Source organism: Tetrahymena thermophila, assembly GCF_000189635.1.
Source record: "Tetrahymena thermophila SB210 genomic scaffold scf_8254606, whole genome shotgun sequence".
Taxonomy (NCBI): domain Eukaryota; phylum Ciliophora; class Oligohymenophorea; order Hymenostomatida; family Tetrahymenidae; genus Tetrahymena; species Tetrahymena thermophila.
The window spans coordinates 51995-76241 of NW_002476376.1; the positions used below are offsets into that span (position 1 = coordinate 51995).

Sequence of the window (24247 nt, forward strand, 5' to 3'; positions counted from 1 at the left end):
CTTATTTTTAATAAAATTCATAATACCATTCTTAACAAGATTAGAATCCTAACTCAAATCATTTGCTCTATAATCATAATCTTTTTAAAAGTAAACTAAATATTACTAAAAACATATTTTTCAAAGCATTTGAATATAGTAATTTATTAATTGAGACATTCTAAAAATTATTTCTTAAATATTTTAAACTCTAAATAAATTAATTTTAAAAATATAGTAGAAGAGTTGAAGAGTGTTACTTAGTTAATATATGTTTTAAATAGAAATGTTAAATGGTTAATTTTTCTCTAACTTTTTTATGATATTTCTTCCTGAAAGTAAATGAATTAATTAATACTTTCCCATTAATTTAATTTCATAATTTTTATTTTTAATCAATCAAAAAATAGGGTAAATAGGTGTAATATTTTTTTCATTTTTGGGTGAATTAGAATCTACCATTTACTATATATGATGAGAGCTATATTTATTAAATTTGCTCTTTAAAAAATATGTACGGGTTTCAGAAAATCAAAATAGTTAGTATGAATATAGCAAATGGTTAAAAATGGAAACTAAGATAGTAGTATGGGTAGACGGTAATACATCATAATAGACCTCTATCAATATAATTTATTGAGTGAAACCTTAACTCTGTATAATATGTTCCAATTATAAATAAATTATACTTTCAGTAATAAAATGAAATGAAAAAATTTCTAGAAAAAAAATTTAATTCAACCAAATATTTTAGAAATAATAGTTAGTAATACCTTCTTACCTCTTTGATTCGTAAGTTTACCTCATTAAAACATATTTTTAAACTAATAACTTTATACACATAAGTATCTCTTTGCAGGATTGCTATTTGACAAATTTTATTTAGTTATCAGTCAATAAGTTTTTAGTAGAATTAAAAATTTTTTATAATTATAAAAAAATGAAATTAAAAATAGCTTTTGAACCTAGCAAAATCAATTAAAAGATAAAAAATGCTTAACTAAATATTTAATTTTTTGATGAATTATTATTTGATTTAACAACTTTTTACTTAAAAAATTTGAGGATCTTCTAAGCTTGCTTATCAGCAATTAAAAATTAATTAAAATTACTTTTCATAATTTGTTGTTTTTAAAATATCTTTTTTTAAAAATAAACTTAAGAATTAAAATGAGTTACAACACATATACAGAAAACATGAAAATATAGCTTATTTATTTTAAATTCAAAATAAACATATTAAAATAAAAATAAGTGAAATAAAAAGAGTGTTTATTGAGCCACTAGTAGTGGTTGAACATGAGCTGACACCATCTGCAGTACCAGATGTTCCTTATGGGCATACACAAGCAGTTACAGCAGTAGATCCAGCTGGAGAGGTACGATTATTAGTGCAAGAAGTGCAAGAAGTAGCACCTTATGCAGAGTAAGTATTAACAGCACATTTATTACAACCTGATCCATTACCATCTGTATCAAATGATGATACACTATATGAGCCAGCAGGACAGGTCTTAAGAGTAACAGTACAAATAGATTAACCTGCTCCTATAGTTTAAGTATTAGGGGTTGATGTACCTGCAGTACAAGCAGTACATCCAGTTCCAGATCCATCTGTATCAAATCCTGAGGCAGAATAGTTACCTTTAGCACATGCTTTAAGAGTACAAACAGATTAATCTATTCCTTTTGTTTAATTATTAGGAGTTGATGTTCCTACAGTACAAGCAGTACATCCAGCTCCTGATCCAGATCCGTCTGTATCAAATCCTGAGGAAGAATAGTTACCTTTAGGACATGCTTTAAGAGTAAGTGTACAAACAGATTAATCTGTTCCTATAGTTTAAGTATTAGGAGTTGATTTACCTGCAGTACAAGCAGTACATCCATCTCCAGATCCGTTTGTATCAAATCCTGAGGAAGAATAGCTACCTTTAGCACATGCTTTAAATGTAACAGTACAAACAGATTAACCTGTTCCTATAGTTTAAGTATTAGGGGTTGATGTACCTGCAGTACAAGAAGTACATCCTGCTCCAGATCCGTCTGTATCAAATCCTGAAGAAGAGTATTTACCTTTAGCACATGCTTTAAGAGTAAGAGTGCAAATAGATTAATCTGTTCCTATAGTTTAAGTATTAGGAGTTGATGTACCTGCAGTACAAGCAGTACATCCATCTCCAGATCCGTCTGTATCAAGTCCTGAGGAAGAATAACTACCTTTAGCACATGCTTTTAAAGTAACAGTACAAACAGATTAATCCGTTCCTTTAGTTTAAATATTAAGAGTTGATGTACCTGCATCACAATTTTAACAAGGAACTCCATCTGTGGTGAAATCAAAACCTGTATAACTATATTATCCTTTAGGACATGCCTTAAATGTACATACATTTGGATCTTATCCAACCGTTCCTTTATTATGTGTACATAATCCACCAGGGCAGCTGGTACATTGGCCAGATGAACTATCGCCAGTAGGGTTATATGTACACATAGGACAGGGATCAGAGAGAACAACTTCTAAGAAGCTTAATACTACTATAAAAGCAAATAGTTTTTTATTCATTTACTAATGTTTAAGGTTTACTAATTTAATTAATTATTATTTATAATTTAATTTATTAATTAATTATTTATAATTACTTAAGTGCCAAACACTTTTTAAAATAATCGATTTATTTTTATTGATTAAGTATCTAATTTCCTGTTTTTATGTTTAATTTAGATATATTTATTTTCAAAAATTGTAATATTTCAAATTAATTGGGAGAGAAATTACAATCGGAGCGTTTTTAAGGCCAATATGTTTGAAGTTCACCTTCCATGCTAAATTTTTTCGCTCTCCAATCATTTCTCTAGGAGGGTTATATTTTGCAACATTTTTAAAAAAATCTTTAAAGAAATTATAATAATGAAATTTTTTTCCAAATCATTCTCAACCTCAATAGTTAGGATCCCCCACCTGAAAGATTTAAATTAATTACATTATTTTGCTTGAATTAAAAAAAAAGTAATTAGTAGTAATTAAGAAGATTGATTTTGTTAATATGAAAAGTATTGATATTTTACATGCTTTTTTCTAATTATAAAATTATAAATAATTTATAGTAAATAGTAAGTAGTTTCCAATTAACTATTTTTGAAAATAGTAGCATATCATTTTTTTCATAAAATTAATTTATTTTTATATTCAGTAAGAAACAAAAATTTTTGGAATATAGCTATTATGAATGGAATTAAATGAGTAAGATAAATTAAATTAATCAGTTTGTTTATTTGTTGCTTGAATTAAAAAAAAAAGTAATTAGAAATAACTAAGAAGATTGATTTTGTTAAAATGAAAGTATTGATATTTTATATCCTTTTTTCTAATTATAAAATTATTAAAAATTTATAGTTAATAGTAAGTATTATCCAATTAACCATTTTTGAAAATAATAGCATATCATTTTTTTCATAAAATTAATTTATTTTTATATTCAGTAAGAAACAAAAATTTTTTGGAATATAGCTATTTAGAATGAAATTAAATGAGTAAGATAAATTAAATTAATCAATTCGTTTATTTGTTGCTTTAATTAAAAAAAAAGTAATTAGAAATAACTAAGAAGATTGATTTTGTTAAAATGAAAGTATTGATATTTTATATCCTTTTTTCTAAATATAAAATTATAAATAATTTATAGTTAATAGTAAGTAGTATCCAATTAATCATTTTTGAAAATAATAGCATATCATTTTTTTCATAAAATTAATTTATTTTTATATTCAGTAAGAAACAAAAATTTTTTGGAATATAGCTATTTAGAATGAAATTAAATGAGTAAGATAAATTAAATTAATCAATTCGTTTATTTGTTGCTTTAATTAAAAAAAAAGTAATTAGAAATAACTAAGAAGATTGATTTTGTTAAAATGAAAGTATTGATATTTTATATCCTTTTTTCTAATTATAAAATTATTAAAAATTTATAGTTAATAGTAAGTATTATCCAATTAACCATTTTTGAAAATAATAGCATATCATTTTTTTCATAAAATTAATTTATTTTTATATTCATTAAGAAACAAAAATTTTTGGAATATAGCTATTATGAATGAAATTAAAGGAGTAACATAAATTAAATAATCAATTTGTTTGTTTGTTGCTTGAATTAAAAAAAAAGTAATTAGAAATAACTAAGAAGATTGATTTTGTTAAAATGAAAGTATTGATATTTTATATCCTTTTTTCTAAATATAAAATTATAAATAATTTATAGTTAATAGTAAGTAGTATCCAATTAACCATTTTTGAAAATAATAGCATATCATTTTTTTCATAAAATTAATTTATTTTTATATTCAGTAAGAAACAAAAATTTTTGGAATATAGCTATTATGAATGAAATTAAAGGAGTAAGATAAATTAAATTAATCAGTTTGTTTATTCGTTGCTTTAATTAAAAAAAAAGTAATTAGAAATAATTAAGAAGATTGATATTGTTAAAATATAAAGTATTGATATTTTTACATCTTAATTTCTAATAATAAACTTATAAATAATTTAAGTTAATAGTAACTAGTATTCAGTTAACCCTTTTTGTCAATAATAGCATGTAATTATTTTCATAATGTTAATTTATTTTTATATTCAGTAAGAAAATAAAAATTTTTGGAATATAGATATTATGAATGAAATTTCACGATGTAAATAAGATAAATTAAATTAATCAGTTTGTTTATTTTTACCCATAGAAAATACCTATGCAAATATTAAACTAAAATTAATAAATTGAAATCAATAAATTAGGCAATCATAAATACTAAAAATGAAATTTTATCACAACTAACTATTATGTCTAATCAATATTAATCTATTTATATTTTTTTAAAGGATATTTGATATATTAAATGTAAATATAAGTTGAGAAAATATATTGGCACAAAAAAAAAATTTAGGTTGAAAATTTAGAATTAATTTTATTTATAGCTTGTTGCATAAAGGAAAATCAGTTGTTTAGATTGTAAAACTAAATTAAAATAATATTAGAAAACTTAGCTTTTTCAATAAAATCATAAAAAGAAAATTGGATAATATCTAAATAGAGGATTTTAATACCTATAAGATAGTATTTATAAATATTATCTACTTTTTTAAGATGAAATAAAAATATCTTTAGATGAAACATTTTTTGGGCAAATCAATAATTTATTAAAGAAAATTTGAAAAAGAATGCGAATCATCATTTATTATCATGAGCAAAAATTTAACATTAAGATGCTGTAGTAATAGGTAATTAATGTAAAAAAATCTAAAAAATTAAATTTAAAAAAGTAAACTTTCACTTTTTTTGCTAAAGAATTCAAAATAATTATTTTAATAAATCTATTAAAAAAAATTAAAAAAATTTTTTAACTGGCTGGCTTTCGTTTTATTTATTCAAAGAGGTTATTTTAATTTTATAGCATCTTGCTACTTCATAGTAAGTAAGTAAAATAAATGCACGGATATAGAGAATTTTTTTTTTTCATGAATAATATATTATATGTAAGGTAGAGAGAGACCAGTTTTAATATAGATGCACCCAAAAAAACTGCAGATTTAATGAAAATAACAAAATTCCTTTCAAAAAATGGTGGTTGGGTCAGGTAGGTCTCTATGAATCTAATATATTACTTTGAATAATAAAATAAAATGAAATGAAAAAATCTCTTTAATTAAAAAAAATTTAATTCAACCAAATATTTTAGTAATAATAGTTAGTAATACCATCTTACCTCTTTGATTCGTAAGTTTACATCATTAAAACATATTTTCAAACTAGTAACTACATTTAATATATACATAAGTATCTATTTGCAAGGATTGCTATTGGAGGAATTTTATTTAGTTATCAGTCAATAAGTTTTTAGTTGAATTAAAAATTTTTAATAAGTATAAAAAAATGAAATTAAAAATAGGTTTTGAACCTAGCAAAATCAATTAAAAGATAATAAACTCTTAACTAAATATTTAATATTTTGATGAATTATTTATTATATGATTTAACAACTTTTTACTTAAAAAAATTTGAGAATCTTTTAAGCTTGCTTATCAGCAATTAAAAATTAATTAAAATTACTTTTCATAATATTTTGTTTTTAAAATATCTTCTTTTTAAAATAAACTTAAGAATTAAAATGAGTAACAACACACGTATTAACAATAATCAAAACATGAAAATATGGTTTATTTATTTATTTATTTTAAATTCAGAATAAACACATTAAAATAAAAAAGAGTGATATAAAAAGAGTGTTTATTGAGCCACTACTAGTGGTGGAACATGAGCTGACACCATCTGTAGGACCAGATGTTCCTTATGGGCATACACAAGCAGTTACAGCAGTAGATCCAGCTGGAGAGGTACGATTATTAGTGCAAGAAGTGCAAGAAGTAGCACCTTAAGCAGAGTAAGTATTAACAGCACATTTATTACAACCTGATCCATTACCATCTGTATCAAATGATGATACACTATATGAGCCAGCAGGACAGGTCTTAAGAGTAACAGTACAAATAGATTAATCTACTCCTATAGTTTAAGTATTAGGGGTTGATGTACCTGCAGTACAACCAGTACATCCAGTTCCAGATCCATCATTATCAAATCCTGAGGCAGAATAGTTACCTTTAGCACATGCTTTAAGAGTACAAACAGATTAATCTATTCCTTTTGTTTAAGTATTAGGAGTTGATGTACCTGCAGTACAAGGAGTACATCCAGCTCCAGATCCAGATCCGTCTGTATCAAATCCTGAGGAAGAATAGTTACCTTTAGGACATGCTTTAAGAGTAAGAGTACAAACAGATTGATCTGTTCCTGTAGTTTAAATATTAGGAGTTGATGTACCTGCAGTACAAGCAGTACATCCAGCTCCAGATCCATCTGTATCATATCCTGAGGCAGAATAGCTACCTTTAGCACATGCTTTAAGAGTAACATTACAAACTTATGGAGAATTTCCTGATGTTTAACTACTAGCAGTTGTTGTACCTGGAGGGCAATTATTGCAAAAAAGTCCAAATTATGAGTAATCAAAACCAGATGAACTATATTTTCCTTTAGGGCATGGCTTAATTGTACAAACACTTGGATCTTATCCAACTGTTGCAGCATCTTTTGTACATAATCCACTAGGGCAGTTGGTACATGGGCTAGATGAGCTATCGCCAGTAGCGCTATATGTACAAGGAGGACAGAGAGGGGGAGGATTAGAGAGAACAACTTCTAAGAAGCATAACACTGCTATAAAAACAAATAGTTTTTTATTCATTTTCTAATGTTTAAAGTTTAGTAATTTATTTAATTAATTATTATTTTTTATTTTTATTAATTATTTATAATTATTTAAGTGCCAAACACTTTTTAAAATAGTTGATTTATTTTGATTGAAAAAGTATCTAATTACCTGTTTTTATTTTAGATGTATTTTCAAAAATTGTAATATTTCAATTCAAGTGGGAGAGAATTTTCAATCGGAGGTTTTAATGCCAATATGTTAGAAGTCTGACCTATCATACTAAATTTTTCCCTCTCCAATCATTTTACTTGGAGGGTAATATTTCAATATTTTTAAAAAAAATTTTAACAAAAGAACTATCTAACTTATTACAATATTTTTTTAAAGAAGTAAATGAATTTTCAGATGACCTATATATTAATCAGTAATTTATAAAAAATTAATTAGAAGTAATTAAGAAGATTGATTTTGTTAAAATGTAGAGTATTGATATTTTTATATTTTATTTTCTAATAATAAAATTATAAATAATTTAAGTTAATAGTAATTAGTATTTAATTAATAATTTTTACCAATAATAGAATATAATTGTTTTCATAAAATTAATTTATTTTTATATTTAGCAATGAAAAAAAATTTTGAAATATAGATATACATTATGAATGAATTATATAGATGTAAGTAAGATAAATATTATTTATTTATAGCTTGAATTTAAAAAAAAGTAATTCGAACAAATTAAGAAGATAGATTTGTTAAAATATAAAGTAATGATATTTTTACATCTTATACTCTAATAATTAAATTATAAATAATTTAAGTTAATAGTATATAGTATTCAATAAAACATTTTTGTCAATAATAGCATGTAATTGTTTTAATAAAATTAATTTATTTTTATATTCAACAATAAAAAAAAATTTTTGAAATGTAGATAAATATTATTAATGAAATTTATAGATGAAAGTAAGATAAATTAAATTAATCAGATTATTTATAGCTGGAATTTAAAAAAAAATAATTAGAACTAATTAAGAAGATTGATTTTGTTAAAATATATAGTATTGATATTTTTACATCTTATATTCTAATAATAAAATTATAAATAATTTAAGTTACTGGTAATTAGTATTCAGTTAACCATTTTTGTCAATAATAGCATGTAATTGTTTTATTAAAATTAATTTATTTTTATATTCAGCAACAAAAAAAATTTTTGGAATGTAGATATATATTACGAATGAAATTAAATGATATCATTCAGTAAGTAAGATAAATTAAATGAATCAGCTTGTTTATTTTAACTCATAGAAAATAGATATGCTAATATTAAACTAAAATTAATAAATTAAAATCAATAAATTAGGCAATCATAAATACAAATAGTATAATTTTATCTTGACTAACTATTATGCCTAATCAATATTAATCTATTTATAAATTTTTTTAAAAGGATATTTGATATATTAAATGTAAATATAAGTTGAGAAAATATTTTGCGACAAAATAAAAAATTTAGTTAGAATACTTGTTGCAATAAGGAAAATAAATCTGTTATTTAGATTGTAAAACTAAATTAAAATAATATTAGAAAACTTAGCTTTTTCAATAAAATCATCATAAGAAAATTGGATAATATCTAAATAGAGGATTTTAATACCTCTATGGTAGCATTTTTAAGTAGCATCTAATTTTTTTATGGTGAAATAAAAATATGAATAGAAGAAACAGTTTTTGAACAAACCAATAATTTTACTAAAGAAAATTTCAAAAAAAATGTGAATTATCATTTATTATCATAAGCATTAATTTAGCATTAAGATATTAAGATACTGTAAAAATAGGTAATAAATAAATGTAAGAAATTATAAAAAATTAATTTGAAAAAAGTAAAATCATTCATTTGCTAATTTTCATATATATCATTTGCCTATATATATATTAATCAGCGGTAGGTAAAAAATTAATTAGAAGTAATTAAAGAGATAGATTTTGTTAAAATATAAAGTATTGATATTTTTGCTTTTTATTTTCTTATTATAAAAATAAATAAATAATTTAAGTTAATAGTAAGTAGTATTCAATTAACCATTTTTATAAATAATAGCAAGTAATTATTTTCATAAAATTAATTTATTTTTATATTCAGCAACAAAAAAAATTTTTTAATGTAGATATATATTATGAATGAAATTTATAGATGTAAGTAAGATAAAATAAATTAATTAATCAGTTTGTTTATTTGTTGCTTGAATTAAAAAAAGTAATTAGAAATAATTAAGAAGATTGATTTTTTTAAAATATTAAGTATTGATATTTTTACATCTAACTTTCTAATAATAAAATTATAAATAATTTTAAGTTAATAGTAAGTTGTATTCAATTAACCATTTTTGTCAATGATAGCTTGTACTTATTTTCATAAAATTAATTTATTTTTATATTCAACAACAACAAAAAAAAATTTTTGGAATGTAGATAAATATTATCAATGAAATTAAATGATGTAAGTATGATAAATTAAATTAATTAGCTTGTTTCTTTTAACTCATAGAAATAACTTGATGCAAATATTAAACGTAATTTATAAATTAAAATCAATAAATTAGTTAATCATAAAAACTAAAAATGTAATTTTATCACGACTAACTATTATGTCTAATTAATATTAATCTATTTATAAATTTTTTTTAAAGGTTATTTGATATATTAAATGTAATATAAGTTGAGAAAATATATTTCCACAAAATTAAAAATTTGGGTTGAATATTTTTGAATTAATATTATTTATAGTTTGTTGCAATAAGGAAAATCTGTTGTTTAGATTGTAAAACTAAATTAAATTAAAATAATATTAGATAATTTAGGTTTTCAGTATAATTATAAAAAGAAAATTGGATAACATCTAATAGAAGATTTTAATACCTCTACGGTAGTATTTTTAAGTAGTATCTAATTTTTTAAGACGAAATAAGAAGAAACATTTTTAGAGCAAATCAATAGTTTTATTAAAGAAAATTTGAAAAAAAATGTGAATCATCCATCATTTATTATAATTTTAAATTAAAAAATATTTTAATACTATTACTAAATTTTTTTTAACGAAACCCATACACATTTATGTTAAAAGCTAAGGAATCATAAATTTTATATAATAATACATGTCAATGATAACTAAATATTGTAAATATAATATTGGTTAAGCTGGGTTTCGACTTATTTGCATAAAATTTAAATTCAAAAATTTTGAATTATATAAAAAACATTGAATTCAACCAAATATTTTAGTATAATAATTTGTAATACCTTGCCACTTTGATTCGTAAGTTTACCTCATTAAAACACATTTATGAATGAATAACAAAAATTTTGAATAATTTTTACTTTACATCTAATACAATACATTCTTTACAAGATTGCCATTTGAAGAAGAATTTTTTTCTAGTTATCAGTAAATAAGTTTTTAGTTGAATTAAAAAATTTTTATAAATATAAAAAAATGGAATTAAAAATAGGTTTTGAACCTAACAAAATTAATTAAAAGATAAAATTTGCTTAACTAAACATTTAATTTTTTGATGAATTATTATTTGATTTAACAACTTTTTTACTTAAAAAAATTTAGAGAATCTTCTAAGCTTACTTATCAGTAATTAAAAATGAGTTTAAATTTTTAAAATATAAACTTAAGTATTAAAATGAATAAAAACACATGGATTAACAATAATAATACAGAAAACATGAAAATATAGTTTATTTATTTATTTATTTATTTATTTATTTATTTATTTATTTATTTTAGATTCAGAATAAAGACATTAAAATAAAAATGAGTGATATAAAAAGAGTGTTTATTGAGCCACTAGTAGTGATGGAACATGAACTTACACCATCTGTAGGACCAGATGTTCCTTATGGGCATACACAAGCAGTTACAGTAGTAGATCCAGCTGGAGAGGTACGATTATTAGTGCAAGAAGTGCAAGAAGTAGCACCTTAAGCAGAGTAAGTATTAACAGCACATTTATTACAACCTGATCCATTACCATCTGTATCAAATGATGATACACTATATGAGCCAGCAGGACAGGCCTTAAGAGTAACAGTACAAACAGATTAATCTGTTCCTTTAGTTTAAGTTGTAGGAGTTGATGTACCTGCAGTACAAAGAGTACATCCAGTTCCAGATCCGTCTCTATCAAATCCTGAGACAGAATAGTTACCTTTAGCACAAGCTTTAAGAGTAATAGTACAAACAGATGAATCTGTTCCTATAGTTTAAGTATTAGGAGTTGATGTGCCTGTAGTACAAGAACTACATCCAGCTCCAGATCCATCTGTATCTAAACCTGAGGAAGAATAACTACCTTTAGCACATGCTTTAAAAATAACAGTACAAACAGATTAATCTGTTCCTTTAGTTTAAGTATTAGGAGTTGATGTACCTGCATTACAACTTTAACAAGAAAGTCCAGGTCCACTATAATTAAAACCTGAAGAGCTATATTATCCTTTAGGGCATGCTTTAATTGTACATACATTTTGAGACATTCCAAATGTCCCAACACCATTTGTACATAATCCATTAGGGCAGTTGCTACATGGACCTAATTAGTTGTCGCCACTAGGGCTATATGTACAAATAGGACAGGGAGAAGGAGATTGAGAGAGAACAACTTTTAAGAAGCATAACACTGCTATAAAAGCAAATAGTTTTTTATTCATTTATTAATATTTAAGATTTAGTAATTTATTTAATTAATTATTATTTATAATTTAATTTATTATTTTTTTATAATTAATTAAGTGCTAAACACTTGTTAAAATAATCGATTAATTTTTAATTAATTAAGTATCTAATTCCCTGTTTTTATATTTAATTAGATAATATTTTCAAAAATTGTAATGTAATATTTCAAATCAAATGGGAGTTAAATTTTTATTGGACCTTTTTAAGGCGAATAAAAAATATTTAAAATTTTAATTTTATAAAATGAAACTTGCTTTTTGTAAATTTGTATGGTAGCTTATTCTATTTAATGATATATTTTTTCTTCATTTTTTCCTTCTAATTAACTATTTAATGATATATTTTTTCTTCAATATTTAAAAAGTAACAAATAAATTGGTGATGAAGGTGCATCAAGCTTAGGTTCTGCTTTAGCAAATTGCATTAATCTCTCAGATTTGACACTTTACCTTAGGTAAAAACAATTTATTTGTTTTTGATTGTGATATTTTTAATTATAAAAACTAATTAAAAACAATAAAGCTCTTTTTTCTTTTTCTTTTTATTGTGTTTGCTTTTTTTTTGTTCTTTCTTTGTTAATTTAGCTCATCATTTTATTTTCAACTTTTGCTTTTATTATTTATTTCTTATTATTTCATATTTTTTCTTCATTTTTTCCTTCTAATTAACTATTTAATGATATATTTTTTCTTCAATATTTAAAAAGTAACAATTAAATTGGTGATGAAGGTGCATCAGGCTTAGGTTCTGCTTTAGCAAATTGCATTAATCTCTCAGATTTGACACTTTACCTTTAGTAAAAACAGTTTATTTGTTTTGGATTGTGATATTTTTAATTATAAAAACTAATTAAAAACAATAAAGCTCTTTTTTCTTTTTGTTTTTATTGTGCTTGCTTTTTTTTTGTTCTTTATTTGTTAATTTAGCTCATCATTTTATTTTCAACTTTTGCTTTTATTATTTCATATTTTTTCTCATTTTTTCCTTCTAATTAACTATTTAATGATATATTTTTTCTTCAATATTTAAAAAGTCAAAATTAAATTGGTGCAATTGGTGCATCAGGCTTAGGTTCTGCTTTAGCAAATTGCATTAATCTCTCAAATTTGGCACTTCACCTTGGGTAAAAATAATTTATTTGTTTTGGATTGTGATATTTTTAATTATAAAAACTAATTAAAAACAATAAAGCTCTTTTTTCTTTTTATTGTGCTTGCTTTTTTTTTTGTTCTTTCTTTGTTAATTTAGCTCATCATTTTATTTTCAACTTTTGCTTTTATTATTTCATATTTTTTCTTCATTTTTTCCTTTAATTAACTATTTAATGATATATTTTTTCTTCAATATTTAAAAAGTGATAATTAAATTGGTGCAATTGGTGCATCAGACTTAGGTTCTGCTTTAGCAAATTGCATTAATCTCTCAAATTTGACACTTGACCTTTGGTAAAAACAATTTATTTGTTTTGGATTGTGATATTTTTAATTATAAAAACTAATTAAAAACAATAAAGCTTTTTTTTCTTTTTCTTTTTATTGTGTTGCTTTTTTTTTGTTCATTCTTTGTTAATTTAGCTCATCATTTTATTTTCAACTTTTGCTTTTATTATTTATTTCTTATTATTTCATATTTTTTCTTCATTTTTTCCTTCTAATTAACTATTTAATGATATATTTTTTCTTCAATATTTAAAAAGGTCTAATTAAATTAGTGATGAAGGTGCATCAGGCTTAGGTTCTGCTTTAGCAAATTGCATTAATCTCTCAGATTTGACACTTTACCTTTAGTAAAAAAGTTTATTTGTTTTGGATTGTGATATTTTTAATTATAAAAACTAATTAAAAACAATAAAGCTCTTTTTTCTTTTTGTTTTTATTGTGCTTGCTTTTTTTTTGTTCTTTCTTTGTTAATTTAGCTCATCATTTTATTTTCAACTTTTGCTTTTATTATTTATTTCTTATTATTTCATATTTTTTCTTCATTTTTTCCTTCTAATTAACTATTTAATGATATATTTTTTCTTCAATATTTAAAAAGGTCTAATTAAATTAGTGATGAAGGTGCATCAGGCTTAGGTTCTGCTTTAGCAAATTGCATTAATCTCTCAAATTTGACACTTTATTTTGGGTAAAAATAATTTATTTGTTTTGGATTGTGATATTTTAAACTACAAAAATGAATATAAAACAAAAAAAATCTTTGAATTTATTTGATAGCTTTTATTTTTTTATCTTTTTTATTCCACTAATATTATTTTATTTATTAATTTAAAGAATAATTTTAAATTTAAAAGTTTATTCTAATTTGATATTTATTTTAAAATTTACACAAATTTATTATAAAAGTTTTAGCCCAATGAATGAATCATAAAAGTTCAAAGTATTAAGCAAGTTTCTTAAATCAAAAAGATTAGTTGTCTTTTATTTCTAATGATAAAAAATAGATGAAAAAAGGATGAATAAATATAAAATGCTTGAATAGTATTATATATTTTATTATATAATATTTTGAAAAAGTGTTTTTAACCTAAAATATAGATAGATAGATTTTATTATTGATTTTATATTTATAAATATCATTCATATTTTTGTAAGTATTTAAATTATTTATAAAAAATAAAAAAATTAAATTTACTTAAATAAATTAAATCCTCATAAGCAAACCCTTTGGTTTCTCCAAAAATGATCAAATAAATTGAAACTTTTAGTGTTATATTACATTTTATTAAATTATATAAATGCCAAACTTTTATATGCCAGTTATATTTTAATCTTAAATATTATCCATCAATCATATTTCTATCCTTTTTTTATTTATCATGATTAATTAAATATCATTATTTAAATAATACTTCAGGGAGAAATCAAGTTTTACTTTTTATTTTAACATTAGTGGTCATTTTTTTCGTTTTATATTTTTTAAAATCATAAAATATTTTTTTTTTAAACTATCATTTATTCATTCAGACAATACAAATTTGATTTTTTTATTTCAGAATATTTAGAGTAAATTAATGAATTTAAAAGTCGTTAATGCTTGAATTTGGCTTTTTATATGCTTATTTCATATCAAGAATTTATGTAATTTTTTTTAATGAGGTATTATAAATTTTAAAGTGCATAACTTATTTTTTATTATAAAATGTTCTCTAAATATTCTAGAAAAATACAAATTGGAGGTTTGGAGTCTTACTAAAAAATTATTTATTTTCTTTTATTTGAAATAGATAGAATCTACTTTTTACTATATATGAGAGGAAGCGATATTTGTTAAAGTTGATCTTTTAAAAAAATAAGTATGGGTTTCAGAAAATAAAAATAATTAGTATAAAAATATGCAAATTATTAAAAATGGAAACTTAGATAGTAGTATGGGTAGACGGACATACATTATAATAGACCTCTATCAATATAATTTATTTAGTGAAACCTTAACTCTGTAAAATATATGTTCCAATTTTGAATAAATTATACTTTGAGTAATAAAATAAAATAAAATGAAAAAATTAATTTCTTTAAATAAAAAAAATTGTATTCAGCCAAATATTTTAGTAATAATAGTTAGCAATACCTTGCCTTGCCTTTATGATTCGTAAGTTTACCTCATTAAAATTTATTTACGAACTAATGCATTACATCTAATACATACATAAGTATCTCTTTATAGGATTGCTATTTGAAGAATTTTATTTAGTTATAGTCAATAAGTATTTAGGTAAATTAAAAATTTTTTAAAAGTGTTAAAAAAATAAATTAATAATAGGTTTTGAACCTAGCAAAGTCAATTAAAAGATAAAATATTTAATTTTTTGATGAATTAATATTTGATTTAACAACTTTTTACTAAAAAAAATTTAAGAATCTTCTAAGCTTGCTTATCAGCAATTAAAAATTAACTAAAATTAATTTTCTTAATTTGTGGTTTTTAAAATATCTTCTTTTGAATTTAAACTTAAGAATTAAAATTAGTAACAACATAGGTATTAATAATAATCATACAGAAAACAAGAAAATATAGTTTATTTATTTTAGATTCAGAATAAAGACACCAAAATAAAAATGAATGATATAAAAAGAGTGTTTATTGAGCCACTACTAGTAGTGATAGAACATGAACTGATACCATCTGTAGGACCAGATGTTCCTTATGGGCATACACAAGCAGTTACAGCAGTAGATCCAGCTGGAGAGGTACGATTATTAGTGCAAGGAGTGCAAGAAGTAGCACCTTAAGCAGAGTAAGTATTAACAGCACATTTATTACAACCTGATCCATTACCATCTGTATCTAATGATGATACACTATATGTTCCAGCAGGACAGGCCTTAAGAGTAACAGTACATACAGACTAACCTGCTCCTATAGTTTAAGTATTAGAGGTTGATGTACCGGCATTACAAGCAGAACATCCAGCTCCAGATCCGTCTGTATCAAATCCTGAAGCAGAATATTTACCTTTAGCACATGCTTTAAGAGTACAAGCAGATTAATCTAATCCTTTTGTTTAAGTATTAGGAGTTGATGTACCTGTATTACAAGTAGTACATCCCGTTCCAGATCCGTCTGTATCAAATCCTAAGGAAGAATAACTACCTTTAGCACATGCTTTAACAGTAACAGTACAAACAGATTAATCTGTTCCTATAGTTTAGGGATTAGGGGTTGATGTACCTACATTACAAGCAGTACATCCAGCTCCAGATCCGTCTGTATCAAATCCTGAAGCAGAAAAATTACCTTTAGCACATGCTTTAAGAGTACAAGCAGATTAATCTGTTCCTTTAGTTTAAGTATTAGGAGTTTATGTACCTGCATTACAAGTAGTACATCCAGCTCCAGATCCAGATCCATCTGTATCAAATCCTGATGAAGAATAGCTACCTTTAGGACATGCTTTAAGAGTAACAGTACAAGAAGCCTAACTTGTTCCTCTAGTATGACTAGTAGGAGTTGACGTACCTGGATTACAACTTAAACAAGGATTTCCATTAATGCTATAATCAAAACCTGAATAATTATATGTTCCTATAGGACATGCATTAATTGTACATGCAGTTGAGCTTTATCCAACTGTTCCATTATTTTGTGTACATGTTCCACTAGGGCAGCTGGTACATTAGCCAGCTGAATCATCGCCAGTAGGGCTATATGTACAAAAAGGACAGGTATTAGAGAGAACAACTTCTAAGAAGCACAACACTGCAATAAAAGCAAATAGTTTTTTATTCATTTATTAATGTTTAAGGTTTAGTAATTTATTTAATTAATTATTATTTATTATTTAATTTATTAATTATTTATAATTATTTAAGTGCCAAACACTTGTTAAAATAGTCGATTGATTTATTTTGATTGATAAAGAATCTAATTCCCTATTTTTATATTTATTTTAGATATATTTTTAAAAATTGTAATATTTTCAAATCAAGTGGGAGAGAAATTAAAATCAGAGCGTTTTAGGACAATACGTTCGAAGTCCGACCTTCCATGCTAAATTTTTTCGTTCTCCAATCATTTTACTTGGAGGAGTGGAGGAGGGTAATATTTTATAACATTAAAAAAAATTTTTTAACGAATTAATAATATATCGACCTTTTTCTCTCTTTATATTTTTTCAGATGACCTATATATTAATCAGTGTAGGAAAAAAAATAATTAGAAGTAATTAAGAAGATTGATTTTGTTAAAATATTAAGTCTTGATATTTTTACATCTTATTTTCTGATAATAATATTATAAATAATTTAAGTTAATAGTAAGTAGTATTCAATGAACCATTTTTGTTAATAATAGCATGTAATTATTTTATTTTTATATTCAGCAACAAAAAAAGTATTTTGAAATGTAGATATTTATTATAAATGAAATGTATAGATGTAAGTAAGATAAATTAAATTAATCTTATTATTTATTTATAGCTTGAATTTAAAAAGAAGTAATTCGAACTAATTAAGAAGATTAATTTTGTTAAAATAAAAAGTATTGATATGTCTACATCTTACTTTCTAGTAATAAAACTATAAATAATTTAAGTTAATAGTAAGTAGTATGCAATTAACCATTTTTATCAATAATATCATGTAATTATTTTAACAAAATTAATTTATTTTTATATTCAGCAACAAAAAAAATATTTAGAAATGTAAATATTGATTATGAATGAAATTTTTAGATGTAAGTAAGATAAATTAAATTAATATGATTATTTATTTATTTATAGCTTGAATCTAAAAAGAAGTAATTTGAACTAATTAAGAAGATTAATTTTCTTAAAATAAAAAGTATTGATATGTTTACATCTTACTTTCTAATAATAAAACTATTAATAATTTAAGTTAATAGTAAGTAGCATGCAATTAACCATTTTTATCAATAATAGCATGTAATTATTTTCATAAAATAAATTTATTTTTATATTCAGCAACAAAAAAAAATTTTGGAATGTAGATAAATATTATGAATGAAATTAAATGATGTCATTCAGTCAGTAAGATAAATTAAATTTATTAGCTTGTTTATTTTAACTCATAGAAAATAGATATGCAATTAATAAATTAAAATCAATAAATTAGGTAATCGTAAATACTAAAAATGTAATTTTATCTCGACTAACTATTATGTCTAATCAATATTAATCTATTTATAATTTTTTTAAAAGGATATTTGGTATATTAAATGTAAATATAAGTAAGAAAATATATTGAGACAAAATAAAAAATTTAGTTAGAATACTTGTAGCAATAAGGAAAATAAATCTGTTGTTTAGATTGTAAAACTAAATTAAAATAATATTAGAAAACTTAGCTATTTCTCTATATTCATAAAAAGGAAATTGGATAATATCTAAATAAATAGAGGTAATTCCTCTAAGGTAGTATTTTTAAGTAGTATTTTAATATGAAATACAAATATGAACAATAGAAACGCTTTTTAAACATATCAATAATTTTATTAAAGAAAATTTGAAAAAAAAATGTGAATCATCATTTAAAATCATAAGCAATAATTTAACATTAAGATATTAAGATGTGTCAAAATAGGTAATAAATAAATGTAAGAAATTCTAAAAAATTCATTTAAAAAAAGTAAATTTTCTAATGGTTATCTTAAAATTTCCCTAAAATTTATATTTTTAAAATATTTAAAATTAAGTGGATTAATGAATTCCTCTATACATCTTTGAAATGTGTAATTAGAATATTTTTTTTACAGTGGGACAGGAATTTTCAGATGGCCTATATATATATTAATCAGTGGTAGGTAAAAAAGTAATTAGAAGTAATTAAGAAGATAGATTTTGTTAAATTATTAAGTATTGATATTTTTGCTTCATTACAAAAATAAATAAATAAATAATTAATTTAAATTAATAGTAAGTAGTATTCAATTAACCATTTTTGTAAATAAAAGCATGTAATTATTTTCATAAAATTAATTTTTTTTTTATTCAGAAACAACAAAAAAATTTTAGAATGTAGATAAATATTATTAATGAAATTAAATGAAGTGTGTAATATAAATTAAATTAATCAGCTTGTTTATTTTAACTCATAGAAATACCTACACACAAATATTAAACTAAAATTTATAAATTAAAATCAATAAATTAGGCAATTATATTTACTAAAAATGTAATTTTATCACGAATAAATATAATAATGTCTAACCAATATTAATCTATTTGTTTTTTTTTAAGGATATTTGATATATTAAAAGTAAATATAAGTTGAAGATATATTGCTACAAAAGATAAAATTTAGGTAGAAAATTTTTGAATTAATTTTATTTAAAGCTTGTTGCAATTATGAAAATCTGTTGTTTAAATTGTAAAACTAAATTAAAATAATATTTTTAAGCTTATCTTTTCAACATAATTATAATATTATCTAAATAAAGGATTTTAATACCTCTAAGGTTGATTTTTTAAGTAATATATATCTAATTTTTTTTACATCAATTAAAAATATCTTTAGAAGAAACATTTTTTGAGCAAACCAATAATTTTATTAAAGAAAATTTGAAAAAAAAATGTGAATCATCTTTTATTATCATAAGCAAAAATTTAACATTAAGGTATTAAGATACTGTAATTTAAAACAAAATAATAAAAAATATAAGTTAATTAATTAGTAAAATTTTCAAATATGAAGTTTAGGTATTTAAAATTTTATCTCTTTATTCAGTTGAAATTTTATACCAATACAGTGGCTTTTTGTAGGTTTTGTATTAAAAAAGGTTTTTGATCTTTTGTTAGTATAAAAAAATTTTTTTTTCTTGATTATTTTTAAATTCTTTTACAGATTTGAATGAAATAGATTTCTTAAAAGGATATGTTAGTATTAATAATTAGTAATAACTTACCTCTTTGATTTGTAAGTTTACCTCATTAAAAAGTATTTATGAACGAATAACAAAAATTTTGAATAATTTTTTACTTTACATTTAATACAATACATCAATATCTCTTTACAAGATTGCTATTTGAGGAATTTTATTTAGTTATAGTCAATAAGGTTTTAGTTGAATTAAAAATTTTTTATAATTATAAAAAAATGAAATTAACAATAGGTTTTGAACCTAACAAAATCAATTAAAAGATAAAAAATGCTTAATTAAATATTTAATTTTTTTGATGAATTATTATTTCATTTAAACAACTTTTACTTAAAAAATTTGAGAATCTTCTAAGCTTGTTTATCAGAAATTAAAAATTAATTAAAATTACTTTTCATAATTTGTGGTTTTTAAATATCTTTTTTTTTGAAAATAAACTTAAGAATTAAAATGAGTAATGACACACGTATTAACAATAATTATACAGAAAAAATAAAAATACAGTTTATTTATTTATTTATTTTAGATTCAGAATAAACACAATAAAATAAAAATGAGTGATATAAATAGAGTGTTTATTGAGCCACTACTAGTAGTGATAGAACATGAACTGATACCATCTGTAGGACCAGATGTTCCTTATGGGCATACACAAGCAGTTACAGCAGTAGATCCAGCTGGAGAGGTACGATTATTAGTGCAAGGAGTGCAAGAAGTAGCACCTTAAGCAGAGTAAGTATTAACAGCACATTTATTACAACCTGACCCATTACCATCTGTATCAAAAGATGATACACTATATGAGCCAGCAGGACAGGCCTTAAGAGTACAAGCAGATTAATCTGTTCCTTTTGTTTAAGTATTAGGAGTTGATGTACCTGCATTACAAGAAGTACATCCAGTTCCAGATCCATCTGTACCAAATCCTGAGGAGGAATAGTTACCTTTAGCGCATGCTTTAAGATTAACAGTACAAACAGATTAATCTGTTCCTATAGTTTAAGTATTAGGAGTTGATGTACCTGCATTACAAGAAGTACATCCAGCTCCAGATCCATCTGTATCTAATCCTGAGGCAGAATAGCTACCTTAAGCACATGCTTTAAGAGCAATATTACAAGCTAATGGACTTGATCCTTAAGTAGAAATATCAGCAGTTGTTGTACCTGGAGGGCAATTTTAACAAGGTGATCCATTTATGGCTAAATCAAAACCCGTTTAACTATATGTTCCTTTAGGACATGAATTAACTGTACATACAGTTGAATCATTTCCAGAGGTTTACACACCAACTGTACATTTTCCACGCGGGCAGCTAGAACATGGGCCAGATTAGGCTGTGCCACTAGGGCTATATGAACAAAGAGGACAGGGAGAAGGAGGAGGAGGAACAGAAAGAACAACTTATAAGAAGCATAATACTGCTATAAAAGCAAATAATTATTTATTCATTTACTAATGTTTAAGGTTTAGTAATTTAATTAATTAATTAATTATTATTTAATTTATTAATTATTTTTAATTATTTAAGTACCAAACATTTGTTAAAATTGTCTAATTATTTTGATTAATTAAATATCTAATTACCTGTTTTTATATTTATTTTAGATCTATTTTCAAAAAATGTGATATTTCAAATTAATTGGGAGAAAAGTTACAATCGGAGCGTTTTAAGGCAAATATGTTTGAAGTCTGACCTTCCCTGCTAAATTTTTTCTCTATCCAATCATTTTCAGATGACCTATATATTAATTAGTGGTAGGTAAAAGATTAATTAGAAGTAATTAAGAAGATTAATTATTTAAAATTAAAAGTATTGATATTTTTACATCTTATTTTTTAACAATAAAATTATAAATAATTAAAATTAATAATAAAAGTATGTAATTAACCATTTTTGTAAATAAAAGTATGTAATTATCTTCATAAAATCAATTTATTTTTATATTCAGAAACAAAAAAATATTTAGAAAGGAAGATATTATGAATGAAATTAATAGATGTAAGTAAGATAAATTAAATTAATTAATTAATCAGTATGTTTATTAATAGCCTGAATTTAAAAAAGTAATTAGAACTAATTAAGAACATTGATTTTGTTAAAATGTAAAGTATTGATATTTTTACATCTTATTGTCTAATAATAAAATTATAAATAATTTAAGTTAATAGTAAGTAGTATTCAATTAACAATTTTTGTCAATCATTGCATGGAATTATTTTCATAAAATTATTTTATTTTTATATTCAGTAACAAAAAAAATTTTTGTGGTATTTAGATATTATGAATGAAATTAAATGATGTCAGTAAGGTAAATTAAATTAATCAGATTATTTATTTTAGCTTACAGAAAATAACAATACAAATATACAACTAAAATCAAAAAATTACGCAATCATAAATACTAAAAATGTAATTTTATCATGACTAAATATTATGTCTAATCAATATTAATCTATTCATATTTTTTTTTTTAAAGGATATTTGATATATTAAATCAAAATATAAATTGAGATAATATATTGACACAAAATAAATAATTTAGGTTGAATATTTTTGAATTAGTTTTATTTATAGTTTGTAGTAATATAGAGAATCTGTTGTTTAGATAGCAAAAGAAAAACTAGCTTTTCAATACAATTATAAAAAGAAAATTGGATTATATCTAAATAGAGGATTTTAATGCCTCTAAGGTAGTATTTTTAAATAGTATCTAATTTTTTAATGATGAAATAAAAATATCAAAAGAAGAAACATTTTTTGAGCAAATGAATAATCTTATTAAAGAAAATTTGAAAAAAAAATGTGAACACAATTATTTATCAAAAGCAAAAATTTAACATTAGGATATTAAAAATACTGTAATAATAGGTAATAAATAAATGTAAGAAATTCAAAAAATTAATTTGAAAAAAGTTTATTGTATTATTTTTTTACAGTGGGACATGAATTTTCAGATGATCAAAATATTAATCTGCGGTAGGTAAAAAATTAATTAGAAGTAATTAGGAAGATTGATTTTGTTAATATATTAAGAAAATATATTTTTACATCTTTTTCCTAATAATAAAATTTTAAATAAATTAAGTTAATAGTAAGCACAATTCATTTAACCATTTTTGTCAATAATAGCATATAATTATTCATGAAATTAATTTATTTTAATATTCAGCAACAAATAAAAAATTTTGAAATGTAGATAGATATTAAGAATAAAATTTATAGATGTAAGTAAGATAAATTAAATTAATCAGATTATTTATATCTTAAATTAAAAAAAAGTAATTTGAACTAATTAAAAAGATCGACTTTATTAAAATAAAAAGAATAGATATGTTTACATCATACATTCTAATAGTAAGATTATAAATGCAACAAAAAAATTTTGGAATGTAGATAAATATTATGAATGAAATTAAATGATGTCATTCAGTCAGTTAGATAAATTAAATTAAACAAGTTATTTATTTTAACTGATAAAAAATACATATGCAAATATTAAACTAAAATTAATAAATTATAATCAATAAATTAAGCAATCATAAATACTAAAAGTTTTATCACGGTTAACTATTATATCTAATCAATATTAATCTATTTACTTAAATTTTTTAACGATATTTAATATATTAAATGTAAATAAATATAAGTTGAGAAAATGTATTGCAACAAAATAATAAATTTAGGTATAAAATTTTTGAATTAATTTTATTTACAGCTTGTTGTAATAAGGAAAATCTATTGATCAGATAGTAAAACTAAATTAAAATAATATTAGAAAATTTATATTTTGAATATAATTATAAAAAAAATTGAATAATATATAAATAGAGATTTTAATACCTCTAAGATAGTATTTTTAAGTAGTATCTAATTTTTTTTAAGATAATATAAATATATCTTTAAAGAAACAT

At 22.2% G+C, this 24247-nt stretch overlaps 7 protein-coding genes across 7 annotated transcripts; 2 read left to right on the forward strand and 5 right to left on the reverse strand. All coding sequences in view use genetic code 6, as the record gives it.

Annotated features, from left to right (window-relative positions):
• Nucleotides 1–1204: 1204 nt before the first annotated feature.
• On the reverse strand, nucleotides 1205–2548 carry TTHERM_01087870 (hypothetical protein; the record flags this gene model as incomplete). Its single annotated transcript, XM_001017879.1, has 1 exon — nucleotides 1205–2548. One exon carries the CDS (start codon nucleotides 2546–2548, stop codon nucleotides 1205–1207), a length of 1344 nt encoding a protein of 447 aa, XP_001017879.1.
• Nucleotides 2549–5197: 2649 nt separating this feature from the next.
• On the forward strand, nucleotides 5198–5646 carry TTHERM_01087880 (hypothetical protein; the record flags this gene model as incomplete). The annotated part of the gene is made up of 3 exons (XM_001017880.1): nucleotides 5198–5257; nucleotides 5431–5451; nucleotides 5518–5646. The coding sequence occupies 3 exons, from the start codon at nucleotides 5198–5200 to the stop codon at nucleotides 5644–5646; spliced, it is 210 nt and encodes a 69-aa protein (XP_001017880.1).
• Nucleotides 5647–6216: 570 nt separating this feature from the next.
• Nucleotides 6217–7281, reverse strand: TTHERM_01087890 (hypothetical protein; the record flags this gene model as incomplete). The annotated part of the gene is made up of 1 exon (XM_001017881.1): nucleotides 6217–7281. The coding sequence occupies one exon, from the start codon at nucleotides 7279–7281 to the stop codon at nucleotides 6217–6219; it is 1065 nt and encodes a 354-aa protein (XP_001017881.1).
• A 3771-nt stretch (nucleotides 7282–11052) lies between these two features.
• Nucleotides 11053–11973, reverse strand: TTHERM_01087900 (hypothetical protein; the record flags this gene model as incomplete). Its single annotated transcript, XM_001017882.1, has 1 exon — nucleotides 11053–11973. One exon carries the CDS (start codon nucleotides 11971–11973, stop codon nucleotides 11053–11055), a length of 921 nt encoding a protein of 306 aa, XP_001017882.1.
• A 268-nt stretch (nucleotides 11974–12241) lies between these two features.
• TTHERM_001087909 (hypothetical protein) lies at nucleotides 12242–14431 on the forward strand (the record flags this gene model as incomplete). The annotated part of the gene is made up of 8 exons (XM_012798069.1): nucleotides 12242–12270; nucleotides 12363–12452; nucleotides 12705–12794; nucleotides 13032–13121; nucleotides 13354–13443; nucleotides 13695–13784; nucleotides 14036–14125; nucleotides 14344–14431. 8 exons carry the CDS (start codon nucleotides 12242–12244, stop codon nucleotides 14429–14431), a joined length of 657 nt encoding a protein of 218 aa, XP_012653523.1.
• Nucleotides 14432–16031: 1600 nt separating this feature from the next.
• TTHERM_01087910 (hypothetical protein) lies at nucleotides 16032–17228 on the reverse strand (the record flags this gene model as incomplete). The annotated part of the gene is made up of 1 exon (XM_001017883.1): nucleotides 16032–17228. One exon carries the CDS (start codon nucleotides 17226–17228, stop codon nucleotides 16032–16034), a length of 1197 nt encoding a protein of 398 aa, XP_001017883.1.
• A 3632-nt stretch (nucleotides 17229–20860) lies between these two features.
• Nucleotides 20861–21784, reverse strand: TTHERM_01087920 (hypothetical protein; the record flags this gene model as incomplete). Its single annotated transcript, XM_001017884.1, has 1 exon — nucleotides 20861–21784. The coding sequence occupies one exon, from the start codon at nucleotides 21782–21784 to the stop codon at nucleotides 20861–20863; it is 924 nt and encodes a 307-aa protein (XP_001017884.1).
• Nucleotides 21785–24247: the final 2463 nt, after the last annotated feature.